The 19,990-nt window shown below is 40.1% G+C and overlaps 1 protein-coding gene across 1 annotated transcript in view; it reads right to left on the bottom strand.

Moving 5' to 3' along the window:
• Window positions 1-16,252, bottom strand: part of LOC118341759 (cytoplasmic dynein 2 heavy chain 1) — a gene marked incomplete in the record, with an annotated part of 105,682 nt that extends 89,430 nt beyond the window's left edge. Inside the window, 32 exon segments of the mRNA XM_035680126.1 lie at window positions 220-337; window positions 452-584; window positions 956-1,110; window positions 1,338-1,406; window positions 2,336-2,494; window positions 2,855-3,025; window positions 3,216-3,330; window positions 3,435-3,590; window positions 4,068-4,273; window positions 4,482-4,631; window positions 4,854-4,981; window positions 5,276-5,391; window positions 6,493-6,620; window positions 7,443-7,671; window positions 8,032-8,171; window positions 8,314-8,412; window positions 8,586-8,747; window positions 9,057-9,152; window positions 9,242-9,437; window positions 9,635-9,810; window positions 10,058-10,182; window positions 10,922-11,033; window positions 11,142-11,255; window positions 11,487-11,621; window positions 12,579-12,665; window positions 12,843-12,988; window positions 13,245-13,389; window positions 13,661-13,779; window positions 14,129-14,267; window positions 14,663-14,836; window positions 15,253-15,470; window positions 16,153-16,252. Of these exon segments, the coding sequence (XP_035536019.1) occupies window positions 220-337; window positions 452-584; window positions 956-1,110; window positions 1,338-1,406; window positions 2,336-2,494; window positions 2,855-3,025; window positions 3,216-3,330; window positions 3,435-3,590; window positions 4,068-4,273; window positions 4,482-4,631; window positions 4,854-4,981; window positions 5,276-5,391; window positions 6,493-6,620; window positions 7,443-7,671; window positions 8,032-8,171; window positions 8,314-8,412; window positions 8,586-8,747; window positions 9,057-9,152; window positions 9,242-9,437; window positions 9,635-9,810; window positions 10,058-10,182; window positions 10,922-11,033; window positions 11,142-11,255; window positions 11,487-11,621; window positions 12,579-12,665; window positions 12,843-12,988; window positions 13,245-13,389; window positions 13,661-13,779; window positions 14,129-14,267; window positions 14,663-14,836; window positions 15,253-15,435 (4,381 nt within the window).
• Between the last annotated feature and the right edge of the window lie 3,738 nt (window positions 16,253-19,990).

The following is a 19,990-nucleotide window of genomic DNA, read 5'->3' as shown; positions in this document are numbered from 1 at the left end:
TAATTATTTGGATGACTACTTTTTACTTTTACTTGAGTCATATTATTCTGAAGTAACAGTACTTTTACTTGAGTAAATTTTTTGGCTACTCTACCCACCTCTGGATGATACATAGGAAACAAGGAAGACAGGAACAGCAGCAGATAACATAATGGAAAAACAGGCTAAAGCACAGCATTAGAGAAAAGAAAACAGAATAGAACAAAACAGTTTTCTGACCTGCAAAGAGTTTCTTCAGGTGTGACTGGATGACAGTTGGATTGGTTGCCTGACCAAGAATCTCTAACAGATCATCATCGCCTATGAAATAGAACCGTGGGAAAGCAGAGCGCTTCTCCTAAGATAACCACACGCAGAAAAAACAAGTTGTAAAATCGTTGTGATGCTTACAATTCATTTTGTACATATGTAGTCTTTGCGTGGAAAAATGCCTGTGTGTGTGTGTGTGTACCTCCAGGAACTCATTAAGTGACTTTTGGCAGCGCTGCAGTTGATCCAGTATGGTGACCAGGGAGTTTCTGATGCCTGCCCTCGAGCTCAGAGAAACAACTCTGTTGTCTCTCTGAATGTCTGACATTATAGACCTGTCGCATACAGAGAAAGTGCTTTGTTGCTGAATATGCATGTCCCAGAAAAACTATCCTATAGTATACTGAATATCAGCCATAATACACTTGAAGGTTAAACAGTAAATTAATTTTCTGTTTTTAGTACATCAAAACATATATGTTGTGCAACAAGATAACAATTGAAAATCAGTACAGGATGTAGGGATAGAATTGTACAATGAATATGAGAGCGTGCAGTGCTCTTGCTGTCTTTTGGTCAAATTTAACAGATCTACATTGTACCTACATTACTCTAGCTGACAACCAATTTGCAATAAAGAGCAAAGGTTCAAGCTGTGATGTGAAACAGTCTCACACTGTCTCTCTCTCACACACACACACAGTACCTGAAGTCTTCATCAACCCGTTTGAAGCGGGCCTCCTCCCTGGGCAATGCCCCTCGTCCAAAAATAGGTTCCAGATAAACCCAGCGCCTCTGGATGGCATTCAGACTCAGCAGATACTCATCTAAGTCTGATAGACGTACCTCCCACAGGCTGACCTGGATATACATGTAACATTGGTTAGTGCGGCTTCATTTCAAGGATTTGTGAACCACAAACGACACAAACCATGCACCTTTACCTACAGCAATGCATTTGATCATGTTAACACATTTTGTATCTTTATTAAACAGGATGTCTGGGGAGAGTTACTTCTCCCAAAAATGAAGATGGAGCACTCAAAGAGGATAAAAGTATATTCATAGATTCAAGCCTTTGACCTGACCTTGTCTTGGAAGCTGCGGTAGTAGGGAGAGTCTTTCAGAGACTGCAGCAGACAGCGGTTATCTCCCACCTGGATGGGCACAGAGTGGTGATAAAGCCAATGTTTTCTAATTCTTAACATTTCATTTAATGGTGCCAGTAGATATGCCTGCATTTTCTTGAAAATGTTTTTGTGCCTTTGTGCCAAATCTATCTACGAAATGTTACCTAGAAGTTAATAATAATCAGAAAAAATTAAACAAGGGTAAATTCTGACCCTGTAAATACTAATAACAACAGCTGAGGGAGCCTTTTCAGATGATTATAGTAAATGTTTTTAAAGCATTGCTCTGTCTACAGTATTCACTTTTGTATACCAACTAATGTACTGCATTGATTTTTTATATAAATAAAAGTATAATAAAGTAGTAAAATTTTTATTGCCAAGATTTTGGCTCACACCTTTATCAGGGGCAGAATAGTTAAAGAGTTAGAGACATCTTTATATTTAACATAACATTTATTTATAAATATGTAACAAAACGTGTAAGAGACATCCAACAGGAAACTTGCACTGCATCTTTCAGTAATCAGGCTACCATGTGTATCATCTGCATCTGAAATATCTGTATCACTCCCTGTTTTGCATGTTACTATATCAGAACATCTTGTGGTGCACAACATACCCACACACTCAGACCTGTTTAGACCAGGGACCAAGCACAGATGTGCTTTAGAAGTGTTAAGCAGCATCTTAAAATCAATTCTAAAACTCAAAGGGTCTCAGTGTAGATGACTGAGAAATCCCTGAATTGGGTTGAGAGAAGTTAGTGGGGATGTGGAATTAACAAAAACCAGTAAAACCTTCTCTTCATTTGGGTATATGCCATCTGTTTGTACAAGTATGTTATTGTCAAAGTATGGCTAATAAAACTATAACCTGTTACAATTAACTGTAATTTACGTTAGTGTGTGTTTTGTGTTTACATGCAGTCCATATTTGTCTGCCCATGTGTTTACCTGGTTGACTATATCCTTCCAGTCCTTGATGAGGGTGAGGGTGCGCCTGCTGCTGTCTGTATACTCAGTGAGGTTGAAGGTTGCTGCAGCTCCCCACAAGTCCAGCTCCCTCAGGGCTTCTCTGATTGTCACTTCCGCCTGAGCACGACTGTTCAGGTCCTAAATGCAAACACACACACACACATGATTTGTGTTCATTCACCAGTTTATATACATTTGATAATACCAGTACAAGCCACTATTACTCCACTGAGGTGGCAGGCAATAACTTTTACCTCTGCCTTATTCAGTCAAATCTTCAATGAAATACAGTAAAGATGTAGGTATTCTATGTGGACTGCCGGAAACATGTTGTTAGGCACTCAAAATCTAAGAGTGACCATAGTCCCATAACTCAAAAGACGAAGAGGTGTGTGTCCTTATGGAAGTGCGTCCTTCCATCCAGTATGTATATGTAGTATTAGCATGAGTGTGTGTGCGTGCGTGTGTGTGTGTGTGTGTGTGTGTGTATGTACATACCTTGAGCTCCAAGGCCTTTTCTATGACGGTATTTGCCACACCAAGGAGGTCATTAAAGGTGAGTCTCTCTAAAGTTGTCCCTCTTGGAAGGCCAAGCAAACGGAACATGTCCAACCAGTGGTCCTGGGACAGGTGCTCCCCACGCACATACTTCAGCACTGGTACCATGTTCTAGAAATGTAGATGGAAAAGTTTAAAAATAAAAACATAATTCTAAATTAATAAAATACTAAAAACTAACCAAAGGTGTGGAATGAGATCTACTTTAACCACCATTCACCTATAGTTTTTCCAACATTGCCTTGTTCATCTATAACAAATACCCTAAAACTGAGAGAAAGTCAACTGTACTGCTGTATACCTTGTATTTGTCCACTTCTCCTTGCAGTTTAACAGACATGGCAGTAGGCTGCTCCAGCTTTCTAAGTCTGTCCTGCCACGTAAATAGAAACTCCTCAAACACATATGTCTTACTCCTGCAAAATAACAGCAACATACAAATTAACACACAATTAGACAGTAGTGTCAAATTAAGAGGACTGAGATCCATAAACAGAAGGCCTCAACATGACCACACTACCTGAATGTGATCCAGTCCTCCTGGGCCTTTTCTGTGAAGCCTTGCTGCCACTCCTCATACAGACCCCACATCTGACTGTACTGCTCCATGTCTCTTTTTGTCTCTTCCGCCAGAGAGAAATCTGGAGCCTCCAAGTCAAAATAAGTACAGTCCTCACTGAGAGGAGAAGAAAGGAAAGGAGAGGAGATTAAGATGCACAATTTTCATTTCTTTGACGGTGTAGACCTGCCGTAAAGGCACTGAAATTTGGTCTGGTGGGGGAGAACTACTACTAAGTAGGCTTTTATAGAAGTTATAGTCTTTGGTAGCTGCTGTCCATGGTGCCCTGGGCTGTAGTGTAATTAAGAGTTGGCCATGACTAATATAGTATTTCTCGTCATTTCAGGTTAGGTAGATAGAAAAACATCAGTAATAATACTAAGTAGCTTTAAATACAAAAAAGATCTATAAATAACAGAAGCAGGAACCACAAGGACAATAATAATCTAAATAAAGATGCAGTTGACAACCCTTTATAGTGTATCTGAATTATTCAGCAGGCTTGCGGCTATCACATCTCTGGCCACAGCATAGCCACATTTTATCCCAACACACATCACATCATATAAACTTGCATATTAAAACAGAACTTACAGGAGTTTACTGCGCACAAGCTCGAGCTCCTGGAACTCTTGCTGTTTGTCCCTAATGGTTTGGAGGCACGCAAGAAGGGCAGCATGGTCACCAGTGTCAAGCATCTCATCTTTAGGCTTCAGCTGGTCCCAGCGGGCCTTAAACCGTTCCAGATCCGCCCTGTAGGCGTCAATACGACCAGCTGCATTACTACGCATCACTTCCACCTAAGGAAGGAACAGTGTAAGAGAAATCAAGTGTCAGAAGAACACAGAGGAAGAAAGGAAGAGTGTTTGGGGACAAAGGACAAAGGGAAAGAAAGATGGAAGGAGCAAAGAAGAGTTGAAAGACTTCAAAAAGTCTTCCAATATGTTGGAGAAAATTCCTCATGAGAAGCTTTTAAACCATAATCCAATATGTGTGAGTTTATGTTACCTGTTCTTTGACCATGAGCTGGTGGCTTTCCATCACAAGCTCCAGTTTGTCCCACTTGGCCCTGAGTGAGGACAGCGAGTCCAGGCCGGCCCCAGCAACTGCTCGCAACAAGCGATTCTTCTCCTCAGCACACTGGAACTGAGGTAGGATCTATGCACATACATACAATATACAGTTGGTAGGTAGGTAGGTAGGCAGGTAGGTAGGTAGGTACACTTATGAATTCATGTATGTCACATTACTGACAGTAGTGGCTAATGAGTTACATTTGTTTGACTGGTACTAAAAAAGACCTATTTTGCACAAACCTCAAGCTTTAGAACTATCATTTAAGAAAGATCCTAGCCAGAGTTAGGAGTGTGTTTTTCTTACTTCAGGTTTGCGGGCTAGTATCTGGCTGTATTTGCCACTGGCCGCACCAATATCCTCCATGCTCTCTGGTCGAGTGGACAAGGCCTCCATTGACTCTGACACAAAACTGTCTATGGCCTGTGTGTGGCCTGCAAGCAAGAGAGAAGACACGCACAAATTAAAAAGGAAACAGAAAGGGAAAGAGAAAGTAAGAGCAGAGGGGATGTCATTGGTTCAAGAGAATAAAAAACAAAATCGAAAAAAACAAGAACAGAAAAAGAAAGGGAAAAGATTTGTCTTTTGATGTATGTAAATTACACAACTTTATTCAAAAATGCTATTTTAACATATATAGTGTTTGGTCACAATATACAGGCGTGCATATACCAAAATCAAAGCTAAAAGAAATGAAAGTAAGAGTCAATTGAGTTGTCTGTCTTTACCCTGTATGGACCTTCTTAGTGATAAGAGCAGCAGGTCAAACAGCCTCTGGATCAGGTCATCGATGACAGCTTTTACTGGCTCACAGTTGACTGTAATACAATCCACCTTTTCCTGACTGAGGAGGAAGAAGCAGGAACAGATCAGTGCCTGTCAGTTGTTAAATGTATTAATAAATTCCTGTTAATGGTGTCAATTAACATGTGACCTTTCATGAATCAAATAAGTGAATTTAATCCTGCTAGGGGAAATAACGTGTCAGCTACAAATGGCTTTAGAAGAACTACGAGACACTGGCTAAAGTTGATTAATAGAAGAGAGCTACAGTGAAGACGAGATCTGGATCTTTTTTTAAAGTTGAACAAAGAATTATAAGATTAAGGTCTTGTAGAATGAATGTGAGACTTCACAAGTGGGCTTTTATAGAAGTTGTAGTCATGAGAAGCTGCCCTGCATGTTACTCTGGGCTGTAGTGTAATTGGGAGGAGGCCATTAATTATATAGTATTAAATCAGTGAAATGCATCAGTAATAATAAGTACCTAAAATTAGTAGCTTAAACACAAACATAACTATAGATAACAGAAAGCAGGAATCAATAGGCCACTAATAAATTAAATTAAGTGTTTACTTTTATACTGGCTTTTACTGGCTCATAGTTGACTGAGATACAGTCTACTTTCTCCTGACTGTTTGTGGTATCAATTAACATGTAACCTTTCAACTAAGGAACTGAACAGAAGAAGAACAAGGGAAAAAATGGTATAAGAAAAACTTTGAGATTCCAGATTGAAATGAGTCTGATTAGTTAGCTAAAAAAACAAGGATGTGAAAAGGATAATTAACCATTGGAAGTGATCCGTGAGCTCAAAATTTTCTTAAAATTCCATGTCGGGGTTTGACGTCTGGTCTTCTAAACACACTTTCCCACGCTGTTAAATTGTCACCTGTTTCTGACTCCGAACAAGTGATCTGCCTGATCGAAATAAATGATAGTGTGATTATATGTTCAATTATATGCTTCCTGATATGTGTGGGTTTTCCTCACTATTTTGCAATTAATATGTATTTAAAAGTATTATTAAAAATTATATATATATGAAAAGAATATATAAAAAACATTTTTGGAAAAAGGTGCTATATTTTGGCTGAGCTTGGTTTTCTATTAAGTAGGTAGAACTCTGTTATATTTACTTGTGTTTATTATGTGTGATGTGTACCTGGGCAGACGTTCTGACTCCTTCCCTCTGGCTTTCAGGGCCTTGAAGTTTCTCTCCCAGTCTTGCCCCGAGTTCAGATGCTTCTCCACTAACTTCTCTAAATCGACCTGGCCCAGCACCACCCACTCCTACAACACACCGATACACAGAATAAATGTGGTTAGCTGCAGTGCACATTTCCCAATTTTAAATGTGTGTGTCAAAGGTGACAGAAGCTGCACGTCACACATCTAAATAAAAACAGAAGTAAAGGGGGGATAAAAGAGAAGTCTGGTGTTGGCTGAGGGCTTCCCCCTACAATTTAGATATGCATGGTTGCAGACAGAGGGAAAAGGTAATATACAGTGCTCACTGTTCTATCACAGTAGTATGAAGGGGGAAAATGCTGACAAGGAAAACAAAAGAGCTTTAGTACATAAATAGAGAAGCATGACTAATAATCTCTTTCAAAGAATATAGCACAGCAGGGGTTCGCTGTAAAGCTTTAATGAGAAAAGGGTGTGGTGCCTGGGGCGCACGGTGGCTCGCCTGGTAGATCACGCACTCTATGTAGGCTGGCTCCTTGACACAGAAGTCCGGGTTAGATTCCGGACTGAGTCCCTTTGCTGCGTGCTGCCAACCCCCTTCCTGTCTATCTTCACCTTTTCAATCAATTAAAAGGCATAATAAGCCCCTTCCAAAATAAAGAAATATATAAAGAAAAAAGGTGCAGAGCCATAAGAAGTTTTCTACAAGAGGAAACTATTAATCATATTGTATTCTACAACTATTGGGCAATATCAAATTGACCTTTGAGGCCAGGCTGAGATCTCTGTAGGGTCAAAGTTTCATTTTGTATAGTGAAAATTGCCATGCTTCTCTTAACATTATACAGATGCTTTTTAACAGGAGGGTTGATTAATAATCTAATCATAATCATAATTAGTCAAAATCATCTGTTGTTCAGGCACCTTAAACTTGTGTTGTATAGCCTGCAGGCGGCTAAAGAGATCCTCGGCCTTGCTGAAGATGGTGAGGAACCCAGAGGCATTCCTATCAATCATGACACCGAAGATAAGCTCCTCCCCCTGGGCACTGACCCCTTTGAACTGGTTTGGGATCGAGATGAACCGCTTCATCTCCCTGAAATAGCGTGCTCGCACCTCCTCAAATGGAGGACGGAACTGCAAACGGCCCTGCCTATTCACAAGAAGGAGAGGACAAATTGAAAAAAGGTACATTTCAGTCTTTATTCACTTTTCACTAATCATCTATGTCTTTGTAGGAGAGAGAAAGAAAGAAAGAAAGGGAAAGATAAGACAGTCAAAGAGAGAAATTGTGATATGATATAAGTATGAGAATTATCAGGTGGGGGAAGAAAGTCAGAAGTCGCTGCTAGTTGTTCAAAATGAGAATAAAATACTTTATATATGAGAGAGGAAGAGAAAAAGATGACAACCCACTCAAAAGGAGTTACAAGGCAGAGAGAGAGTTGGAATAAGAAAAGAGACAGAAAGAGCGAAAACAGAAAGTTGGACAATTAAAACTGTGTGTACTGACTTGAAAGTGAGGTCTATGTGTATTTCAGGCAGGTTCTTGTTCAGAGCCTCCAGTCCCGTCTGGTACTGGTGTTCAAGAGCCTTGTATAGCTGATGGTTCCAGTGCTGACGCCATGCCTGCATATCATCAGACCTGAAGCCCTACACACACACGAAGCATGCATTAGCTTTCCAAGGAGGAGAATTAAGATTTGTTGTACAGGTTGTGTAATGTCCAATAAAAAGCTTAGTAAAGGGCACTAAAAATAATTTTGACACATATACTTCTGACTGTAATCAATACCTGAGCCTCCAGAGTGGCAAAGCCAGTACGGAGGTCCTGAAGGCCATCTTTCCAACGCTGCTGATGTCTCAGCAGGTCCACATTTATCAGTGTCACCACCTGAGAAATGTACCCAGAGATGTGCAAACAAATACACAGAAGAGCAAGACTTTAATTACTAATCTCAGATTGTGGTTCCAAAGAAGATTATTTAAATTAATGTCAACTGCCTCTGTATTTAATCATTTAATAAAATAACTGAGGTCAAAATATAACCGCATACTGTAGTATACCTTGTCAATAAAGTCAGTGTGCCATTTGCGTAACTTCCTGTTCTCGGTGGAGAGTTTCTCAGCAGCAGACTGCAGCTTGGTAATGTAAACTTCCAACTCTTTGGGGTTGTCCCAAGTGATCTGCAGTTTACCACCTGATTCCTTCGACTGAGATCGAGGATTCTGAGACAGAAAAGCAGAAAGATTATTTCAAAGCCAAGATTCAAAATAAGGCCAGGATCAATATTTAGATGACAAGTTTGTTGTTTAAAAAATGTTGTAAAATATCTTTCAGGAACTACAATTCCTATACTTTCCTATAAAAAATTTCAAAAGTAAAGAAAATGATCTTTTTTGTTTGATGCATGCTCACAATAAAAGTTAGGAACTGGCAGCTTTGAATTTCCAACATTAAAAAAATAATAATCATAACACATTTTTTATAACATTTAACATGCATCATTCATCAGTCATTTACAGCTTTGCACATACCTTGATGACTTGTTCAAAGGCCAAGGCAAGACCAAGCATCATAGGTCTCTGAGAGGGAATCATCTGCTGGTCAATGGTGTTGTAGAAATGGGCCACCTGCAACGCAGAGACACTTTGTTACAGAAATAACGAGACAGAAATAAATAAATGAGGAAAACACAGTGTGTATTGACCTGCACTCTGACCTGTTTAAGGACAATAGCTTGTCTGTGGAATTTGTCGGCAGTATTAGCAGCCTGTTGTATCTTCGCTGGGATAGGAAAGCCCAGAGCAGAAAGCTGCCTGACCTCCCTGAGCAGACTGACCAGTCTGTCTGAATACTGGATCTTCAGCCTGCCGTCCACATGGTCCAGGTCCATAACACGGTTACTGGCCTGGAGACTATACAGAGGGAGACAATTAAATTGGAGAAATACAGAATTTAAGATCCACTGAAACCCGCACCCATTCCAATACAAGTGCCCTTGATCAATGTGCTAAATAAGATGAACATGTTTCAGTGATGAAATTCAGTGTTGCTCTGAACTTTTCTTGTATGTCTTGTTAGTTGAGGTCACAGTGTGTGGTGTTGACCAAACCTGATCCCTGACTTTGGGTCAGCCAGTCCAGACAGTATTTCTCTTGACCAGTCCTCGAACTGCTCCTGTTCATATGCCCTGAGACCTTCTAGCAGGTCATCACAGAAATGTAAGTATCCTTTGAACCCAGACAGGTCTGAAAGCAGTGCCTCAGCTATGCGCACAGAGTCCTCAACCTAATGTAAGAAAGCAAGCAGACCAATATAAAAGGAATCAGTATATACTATTCCTTCCATCATCATGGGGCCTATTTGTAATTGTAACATCAGTAAAAACCTGTAGTATCATCACCATCTAGCTAATTATCTGATAAAAGCTCATTCTTTTATGTGAAAATCATTGAATCATTGAAGTCAGTTTATTTGTTGGTCTCATACAGTACAGTATATGTGCACATGTGAACATACACACAAACTCAGTTACCCTGTGTATGAGCTGTCGGACCCAGACAATTTTGTTGACCACCTCAGGGAGGTTCCTGCCAATGAGTGGCCCAGACTTTTCTCCAGGGCCTCCATGGCAACGACTCTCAAAGTCAGTCTTCAGGCCTAAGAAAATCAATAAAGTAGAAAGGCTTCAAAGATGAGGAACAACAATGTGTCACCATTGACTTTGCCTACATAATACACATCATTTTATATATCCAGCTAAAACTTTATTCACTTATTCTAAGTCACTTACTATGAGTAAGCAGCCTGTACTTCAGCTAAGAATATATTGCTACTTATAGGATAGAGCCTTTTCTATGACATTTACTCTCTGACGTTTAGACTAAAGACTCTACAGTCTGGACCATGGGTTTTCTAAGTCTCACACTGTAGGGACCCCCCCCCCCCAACAACACTAAGACAACAGCGTCTAAAATAAATCTGTTTGACTCAGTTATGACTCTGAGACTAAGCCTCTATGGGTATGAAAGTACCTTATTTGCCTACATGAGCTGTGTGTCACAGGTACTCCCAAGCTGACTGTGTTAATAAATGGGACAATGACTAACTTTCTGTTGTTTTTAGGACACACTTTCTGCACCTCCCCATTAACTCTCCCATACACCCCTGGGGAGGCAACCTCACAGTCTGAAAGCCTCTGGTCTGGAGAAAATAACATAAATGCAGCATTCTTCAAAACCAGTCCACTAAACTGCGGCATTTAAGCACATGAACACAGAGGATGAACTAGGTTCATTAAAATGTTATGCATTATGCTTCAGTGCAGGCACATTAACTCACTGTCACACTTTCCCTGAAACAGAAACAAAGTTAAGTGCTTTGAGGCAGAACTATGTACCTTTGTTGTAGTCCAGTAGTCTGGCCAACAGGGTGTCTCTCTCTGACTGCAGCTCTTTGCTGATGGTGGGACGTCGGATCAACTCCTTGTGTTTTTGAAACACCTGCAACAGCTAGACAGCAAGCAAACACATACACAGGCACATAGAGTCAGTTCCCACATGAACACACACCCACACACAATATTTTACAACATGAACTGAAGTAGTAAGTTTCACTACCTGCTGTGGGTTGTCTTGCACGTCAGCAATGTAGCTCTTTAGTCTGCCAGCAACCTCCTGCTCGGACGGAGCCATTAGCCGCTCAAACTGAGCCACTGCTGCTCTCCAAAGAGGCTAAAAAACATATAACAAACAATCAAACTCCCCTTAGCCTGGATGGTAATCTGGTGGGAGTGGCATCAAGTCGACACACAATGAAGAACCTGTACCCGTACCATATCATGCCTGCATGGAGGCGCTGTCACTGTGCACTGGCACTGCCAAGTGCAGGCATGAAGAAGGCTAATTCAGGGTAATTCAGAATTCTCACAAGCACATGCACACTTACAGTTTCCCACAACTAACCTCAGTGTAGGGATTGTAATGGAGAGGGTTGAGTCCTGAGAAAGGTTCAAAAACACGATCTGAAGTCAGAGCCTGTTGTTTCCCTCCTGGTAGCAGACGCAGCAGTTTCTCATGAACCATACGCAGAGTTACCACCTGGTATACATAAACAGAGCGAGGGAATTCACGTTATCTATCTCCACAATGTGACTTACAATCTGTGACTGAGTTATTCGATTATAGTACTAATTCTAAGATACTGTGTGTACGGGTATGGGAGACACACTTCAATTCTAAAAAATAGAGATGTCCATACAGTAAGCTCGCTAAAAGTCCATGTCAAACCTCTAATGGTAAATGCTAACAGGGCAGATATTACATAGTTCCCACACTTAAGATTCTGTCCACAAGGGAAATGATACAATTTGCTACGTCAAGTAAGGTTTTAACAGCATCGTAGGTCTGTACCACGGTTAAGCAGTGGTCTTGAGAGGAATGAGTCTGTTCTACATACACTGTTATGCATAAATACAGCTACTAGGAGCAGATAGTTTATCAAAGGCTGTGTCCCAATTCAGGGCCTCACTCCTACATGGTCTGCCTTTTAAGACAAAACATGTCATAAAGGGTTGATAAGGCTGTCCCATTCCAATGGCTCATTTAAGTCCATTACATTTCACAAAGTGTGTAAAGACAAAAGTTCATCAGATCAAATCTGTGCATGCATGAACATTTCGTGAATGTCCGGTGTGAGTGGGTTACTTTCTGGATCAATAAGGTGCTTAACAAAGAGTACTATAAATGTAACATATAATCTTTAATAATAGAAGAAGTATTTTAAGGAGAAAATTTGTATAAATCCATTTATGCTTTTCCTTCCTTTTTCTTGGCTCAAAATAAACCTCAAGTGGAAATTCCATTCACAAGTGAAATCCCTTTACAAATGTGCAGGAACAAGGAAAGGACAACTGAAAGGATACTTGCAAGTATAATTTAAGCACTGAATGTGATGCAACCACTGTATCACAATGTCACGTAGAAAAGGAAAAATGTGCACTAATGTCTATTCTACAGAAAGTGTTTTCTTGACCCTGGATCAGAACAATATCTTACCTCATCTAATCTTTTTGCAAGGCAATGAAGAGTTTGGGGGCAGTGCTTGTTTCCCTTCCACGGGTGGGGGGCATGTCTCTTCCATACCTGAGAAAAAAGGCATGTTTTCAGTGTTTACCATAATCAACCTTATGATCTCCTTCTAGCTTCAAGATGCTGATTTAGCCAAATTGTATGTTAAAAGGTATTCTCTACAGTTTAAGTGAGGTGTTTTATTATGACAGAAATTTTTTTACTTTTCTCCCATTTTATACTGGTCTATACCTGTCCAGTCAGATGCTCACAGGCTACGACCCATTGTTCACAGACTGCAACGCCTGTTCTCACGTTCTCTCTCACCGATACAAATGGCTCCTCAAAGATTTTAAGGCCGCTTAGCTTCCTCTGCACATATCTTCCTAGGGCTCCACCTTATACATAAACAAACACACCGAGAAAGACGCCAAATATTTGATTATTGACAATCCATGTTCTGTATATACATTAGGTACTACATACTGGGGAGTTCCTAGGAAAACAAAGTTGGTTTCATTTCTCAAAACATGTGCACTTCATCAACAACCAGACATGTACATCTTTACACACACTGTATCTTAAAAAAATCACATCGGCAAATGTTTGTTTTTCATTTCATGGTTTTGGTTTGTGTATGTGTGAGAGTCCCACCAATAACATCCATGAGTCGGACCATGCGTGTTTCTGGATAAGGCTCAAAATCAGTCTGCCTCCAAACATCATCCAGACTGTCTCTGCTCTGTTCCACCAGGTCCACAACATCAGACATAGACAAGCCATCTAGACCACCATACTCCTGGTGGAAACACAAAGAGACACATAGTTTTAGTTACCCAGTGAGTTCACTGCAAACTGGAATATAAGCTTCTAAACATGTTAATATTAAGACACAAGATATAATGGCTTTCTTTTACCAACTAAACTCATCGCTTAGAGTTACAGACTATAATTCACATCTCAATAATAGTAACTCAGTTAGTAACCACCATGTATACACATAAAAACAATATGTAGGAAATGTAATAACACTAAAGCCAGTCCTGATACATATATATGTGCATGCATACCTTTTGTATGGGTTTAAATTGCTCAGTGAAATATGTAGCCCTTTCTCTCACACTGTTCTTCTCTGCAGACTCAGAGAGATCGGCCCAGTACTGGAACTCATCACTGGGAGTCAGGATGCCTGCACAACGTGGGAAAAATGTGAGTACATCTTCATCTTCAAACAAATCAGAATGTATCCTGGTTCATAACAGATTCAGTTAAGAGTTTTTTTTAGTTTGGTCTCCAGGGGGTTAGTTTACTAGGCAACAGGAAGTTGCAAATGCAAATCATGTTTAGCCATACACCTGTTAATACGTATTATATTTGTATGCATTTATTAGTCTAATACAGCACACTATAAAGTCACAGGGTAACAACTGCTTCCAGCAGTAAGAAATAACTTTTCAATGTCACTTATATCCAAACAGGTTTGGTAAACACTTACCTTTTGTACATATTAGCAAGATGTTGTATATTTGTACACATACCAAAAACATCTTCCTCCGTGCGGCCCTTTTTGGCAGAGAGTTTTGCTCCAGACTGGCGGACCACTGTGCCCAAGCCAAGCTCCAGCTCACTCAGCAGGTCTGCCAGCTTAGGGTCAAATGCTGAACGCCAGCGCTCATCCTTGAGGAAAGTGAAAGAGTGATACTTTTCAAGTTTAAGACTAAATAGTCTCGTTTGCTGCTCCAGCCTTATTGGGAAATCCCATATCAAAAGCTTTGAGGGAAAACGCTAAAAAAGTATTTACATATATTACAATGGTGTGGTAATATTAATTCACAATTATTTGTTTCCAATTAGCTCAGGTTATTCTTCCTTTTTAATTTTAATAGTCTACAAACGTATTCCAACTTGAGATATGTTCCAAATAGTAGCTTCAAAAATGCTATATCTAGTGTCTTTAATGTCGTTGACTGTGTGGTTTAGCAGAATCTCCCACTGTGGTTGATGTTACTACCGAAGCCTAAATCTTTCAAAAAGCATCTATGGAATTCTTCAATACACAAGGACAGGCTCACCTTCAGCAGCACAGGTCCAAAGACTTGTCTTACAGCCTGGTAGAGGCTGTTGATGGGAGACTCCAGCATGGATGACACAAGGAGACTCTGGTGAAGGTTGTCTTCTGTGATCACTGTGGGATGCAGCTTGAAGAATACCAACACCTTCTCTCTGCTGTCCCCCGATGCTTCAATCTGACAAAGGAAGATGAAAGACAAAAATGTATTGTTAAGCCAACATATGATGGGTTAATTGTTGTTGTTTTAAGTATGATGCATGAATAAAGTTACATTACCTCCACATATACATGCAACCAGGTTATTAATTTGACACATACAGTGAAAAACTGTTTCTACTTAGAATGAGTGACAAGGGTCAAATGAATTGAAGGCATTTTTGGGAGTAATGTCTCTTTTCTATGGTGTTTTTATTGAGTGACTTATTCATTGTAAGTGTTGGTTTATTTACTCTATTTTACCATTAAAACATGAGTATTCACGTTAGGGCAATTTGCCTTATGAGCCCTGAGCGCAAATCCCTCTTTCACGATGGTAATTCTGCCACACCAGGAAACTTTAACACTGTAATAACATGCAACCATTGTTGTTACCTTATTTGACAAATGAAGGTCACTGTCATGTCTGCTGACGGACAGGACAAATTCATTCCCATCGTCCAAGAAGTTATTGAGCTCTGGGCTGTCAGCCAGGGACGGCGAAGGCTTTGTCCCATAGAAGTTTCCAGTCGTGGTCAGGATGAACTTTTTGCGAGCATCATCTGAACCGTGGGGCATCTTTCAGCCACAATAATGTACTGTTGCTGAGGAAGCTGTAGTATACAAACAAATAACACTGTAAAGGACCACACTATGGTACTGATATAGCTTAATGGTTCTTCATACCTTAAAACGTTTTACTGTTCAAACTTTCCTCATATAAATGAATGTTAGCACCTCAGAGTCCCTGTTTGTGACGATAACCCATGAGAGGCACACAACGGGGCCATATCTCTAACTTCAGTTAAACCCAGCGTTGGTTAGGCTTTAATCTAATAGGTAATGTAACTTTGTGCCGACCCTGGAGCAAGGGGATTTACCAACTTTAAGACCCGACATCGGACCACATGACCGCTCAAGTTCTATCAAACTATAAGTAGTTGTACCAATGGTTGTTGGGTGACATTTAGTGTATTTGAAGCAGTCTAAACACTGCTGATATCGTAATATCACGTTATAAGTTAACGTGCTAGTGTCGAAACAACGTTAGCTTATTAAACCAGCATGCGTGCACCCTGTCCCCTTTGCTTAAGAAGTTGCTTCTAATAACATGGTACGGATTTAAATCGTGTTTGAACAGTTATGGTGCAGCATTAAAGCTAAGCAATGGCTACAGGGGGGCTAATAACACCAGCTAGTTAGCGAACCTAACGTTAGCTCACCGCCTCCGTTAAAGTTAGCCAGCCGGCTACGCCTCCGCACGCTATCGAGCTAATTGAAACATCGGATTCATACCGTTTTCTAGTTTCGTAGCTTCTGGGAACTTCATTCATGAAGTGAAGCTGCAGCAATCTGTTGCTCGTGTCTGTGTCTATATTCCACGATTATGCTTGCGTGGTTACCAGGCAGCAACTACGGTCCCTGTACCACGTGACACCGCGGAACTAGAGTCCTACGCAATTTACTTACGCCATTTACTTATAACAGGCATCATCCATTGTGTGCGTTTCAGTACCTCTAAACGTGACTTATCTCCGTGGGGTTTTCTCCAAGGTCTTTATGAGAAGCTCATAGTGTTTAGGAGAATTGGTATTAGTACTGTCCGGACGACTTAAATGTCACCATACATGACGTTTGTCATTTTAAAGTAAGACAACACAACTTAATTTTTAAGCATTCAACTACCACAGCTCCCATTCGGGTTTTAACACCGTGCCAGCTGCTCATGGTGTGTGTTATAAATGTATGTAACAAATCTTGCAGCTCATATGCTCAGCATTACCATTAAGAGAAACAGCAAGACATCTGTTTCTCTTTCTATTATTTATGTTTAAAATGTCTTCTTTTCACATATTGAGTTGTAACAATAGTAAAAGCATAGCCTGGGTGTTATTACTAATAACGTTAAGCCTGGCTGTTCAAATTCAAGTGTCCCAGTTATCCATGTGTGTGACAGGGAGTTATTAATTTTCTTATTTACACTTACCAGTGTTTTTCCCACTTTGACCTGTGTTTTAACAAAGGCCTTAAAGTAGCCTTCTGTTCCTTCACAATTAATCACAATACAGAACTGAATGTCTCTTCTGCGTTAACCTACTCACAGGCCCTGCAGAGCAAAAATTAGCTGCACGGTTTTTACCCTGTTCCTCTTTTTCTGTGTGCATTGTGTTTTTATATATTCGGGTTTGCTGTGAGGTCATTTATTTTAACACAGTTGAATTTAAAATATGCACCATGCAACCATAAGACGAGCAACAAACTGCAGCTTCCGTTTAGCAAGAGGAGTTCAGAGGCACTGCTGTACCTGGACTCCAGGGACTCTAGTGTGGCTTCAGCAGGCATTATGGTATGGACCATATCATGTATAATTAAAATGGACATCTAATAAATGCGTGGAGCGTGGGTGGAGTTGAGGCGGTCCACCAACAGGGAACATCCTCTGTATTGGTTCATGCACCTGGTTCTGAGCGTTTCGACCCCAAATGAATTGGTTCGGAACCCAAAGGTTTGGTTTGTTTCCATATGGAGCCAAGAAATAGGAAGATTTCCTTGGGAATCAAAGTGGGCATGTCATATTCTCCAGGCTGTGCATTGTGCATCGCTCTCTGTTGATGACAAATCCTTGATTACAATGGTCCTGCTTAAAACTGGTGGAAATACGGGTTGGTTCAATAGAGAGAACCAGAAAGCCCCTGGATTTTGTCGAGTTGGTGATCCAGCTGGTGGCTAACAGCATATAGTATTTCATTGTGTGCATATGATCCTTTGGCCAAGGTTAAACTGCACAGAATGGAGTTAGGTCTTTGTAGTAATGATGTCAGTCTTTGGTCAGAAACTTGTAAGATATTCATTGCCAAGATGATTCAAACACTGTGATTCACGGTCACACATGCAAAGTCAGACAGGGATTCCCTTGAGTTTCATTTCTATGCCTGACCTTATATAGGTATAGATAGAAGGGAAACTCTGTTGTCACGCAGTGTCCTCACACCCAACTGCATGTTTACAAAGTAATTCAAGCTCTCGAAAATTACTACCAATTTGATAGCATTTATCTTCATTGTTGAACAGCAGAATCAATACACGTTTTACACGTTTCTCAGAACAACCTCTAAACCAATTCTTGATACAGTATATTGCCCATTGCAACCTTTAACTATCAGCTGGTTACAATCCAGTTTTTCTGCAGTTCACATGCCCCCAATTTACTAAAGCAAGAACTTTAGAGAGGCAAGCAGATAGCTGATAGACAGTTACCAACTATAAACTTAGAGTTCATAGAGTTCTTCATATTTTGATATAGATATTTAATATAGAGCATTTGCTCCAGTTCAGGGGAGCCCTTTTCAGATGGAAAGTTACTGAAGAAAGCTGGTAAATTGAGACTGTTTTTGAGTTTAAAAATCCCCCCGAATGATGAGAACTGATGTGTTTATCAACTCTTTTGGGGATGTGGTTGTGATTTCAGAGCCTTTTACTCCCACTCACTACTAGCTGGACAACACATTCCTGTTAACCACCTCTGCAAGGCTGGAAGGGAGGTGTAAATAGGTCTATATTAGGTTATACAGAAGATCTTTTACAATGACAATATCCCTTTACAATATCCCTGCTCTTGATTTATGTTTCATCATTATGGGTGCCCCTCTCTTCCAATACATAAAGCTTTAACAGTTAAGTGGGCAGTATCTTAACACAGCCCCTAATGTGACAGAATAATTCCCCCTTTGACAAGAACACTTTTAGTCTTACAGTCATTATCATAAGGGTCTATTCAACTTTTATTGTACATATATATCATTACATAAAATATTTACAGGCTAAGTATTCAAAAGGATTAAGTTATACAGTAGTAGTGTATACTAAAAAGTGTTGGAACAGGCTAAATGAAAGTAATTGGGGGTGTGTTAAGTGTAGTAGTACGCATGGAAAATGCGGGAATGGCACAGTTTTTTGAATTTTTCTCCCAAAACTGCATAATTTGATAATGCTCTTCTTATCATCTTGAGCGGTCCTTTTTTTTAACAGTTAAAATGCCAGGTGCAAAAGACTTGTTCATAGGTGTGTGTGTGTGTGTGTGTGTGTGTGTGTCTGTGTGTGTGAAAGTGCGAGCGCGCACACAGGGGCATGGCATTCACCTGCTTTCCACCCAGCCAGGATAGAGCCATTTGCCACTGGGGCTACTAGTGTAAACATGAAACATGCAGTTTTGTTTTTCTAACCACTTTTACTTGACTTCAGTGGAAAGTATGATGAGGTCAGTTAAAATGAGAACTATTAATTACTAAGCTAATAGTAGACCATCAGAGTGCAAAGAGAATCTCACGTTCATTATGAGTCAGAAACACTTTATTATTGGATTCAAATCAAAGAATATACATTAGAGATTCTGCCCAGTTCCTATAACCAGGTCAGATTTTTGAAAGGCCATTAACAAGAGTTAAATGGGTAATTAAAATGGATAATAATTTATTAACTTAAAATAACTTATTCTAGTCTTTAGAATAATTAGACATAACAAAGGGATTGAAAAAAAGAAGTGAAAAGATGTTCGACCAAATGTGGGAGAAGAACAAAGCTAAACTTGAATGTGAAACATTGTGGTTAGTGGAACAGAGTTGCCAGCTGTGGGAGTATACAGTATGTCTTTTAGAAAAAAGAACACCACCTGTGTATAAAAAACACGTCAAACGCAGGCCACTTCGACCCTAAAGCCACAGGTCATCTCTCATACACTCAAGCACACACACACACACACACATTATTTGAAATTTCCTTCCAGTTTGGGAAAAAACGTCTCCGCTACTCCAAATGTCAGTACCGCCCACATTGGTGCCAGAATTGAGCAATCCTGTTTTGTGAGGCATCTGATGTGGCATACAGACCTACAGACCAGTGTGTAACATTTAGGAGGATCTATTGCCAGAAATGGAATATAATAGTTACAGGTATGTTTTTGTTAGTGTATAATTACCTGAATACAGGAATACTTGTGTTTTATTACCTTAGAATGAGCCATTTTCATGGAGTCCGCCATGTTGATAAACCAAACACTGACTGTATATAGTAAGATAATAGATAGTCTGTCCTGGGCTGCCCTTTGGACTGTGGTGACAGGAGAGTCCTGGCTAAA

Source organism: Morone saxatilis, unplaced genomic scaffold (assembly GCF_004916995.1).
Source record: "Morone saxatilis isolate NCDOM2014 unplaced genomic scaffold, NCSU_SB_2.0 Contig8, whole genome shotgun sequence".
NCBI lineage: Eukaryota > Metazoa > Chordata > Actinopteri > Moronidae > Morone > Morone saxatilis.
This window is presented reverse-complemented; position numbering and strand designations above follow the sequence as displayed.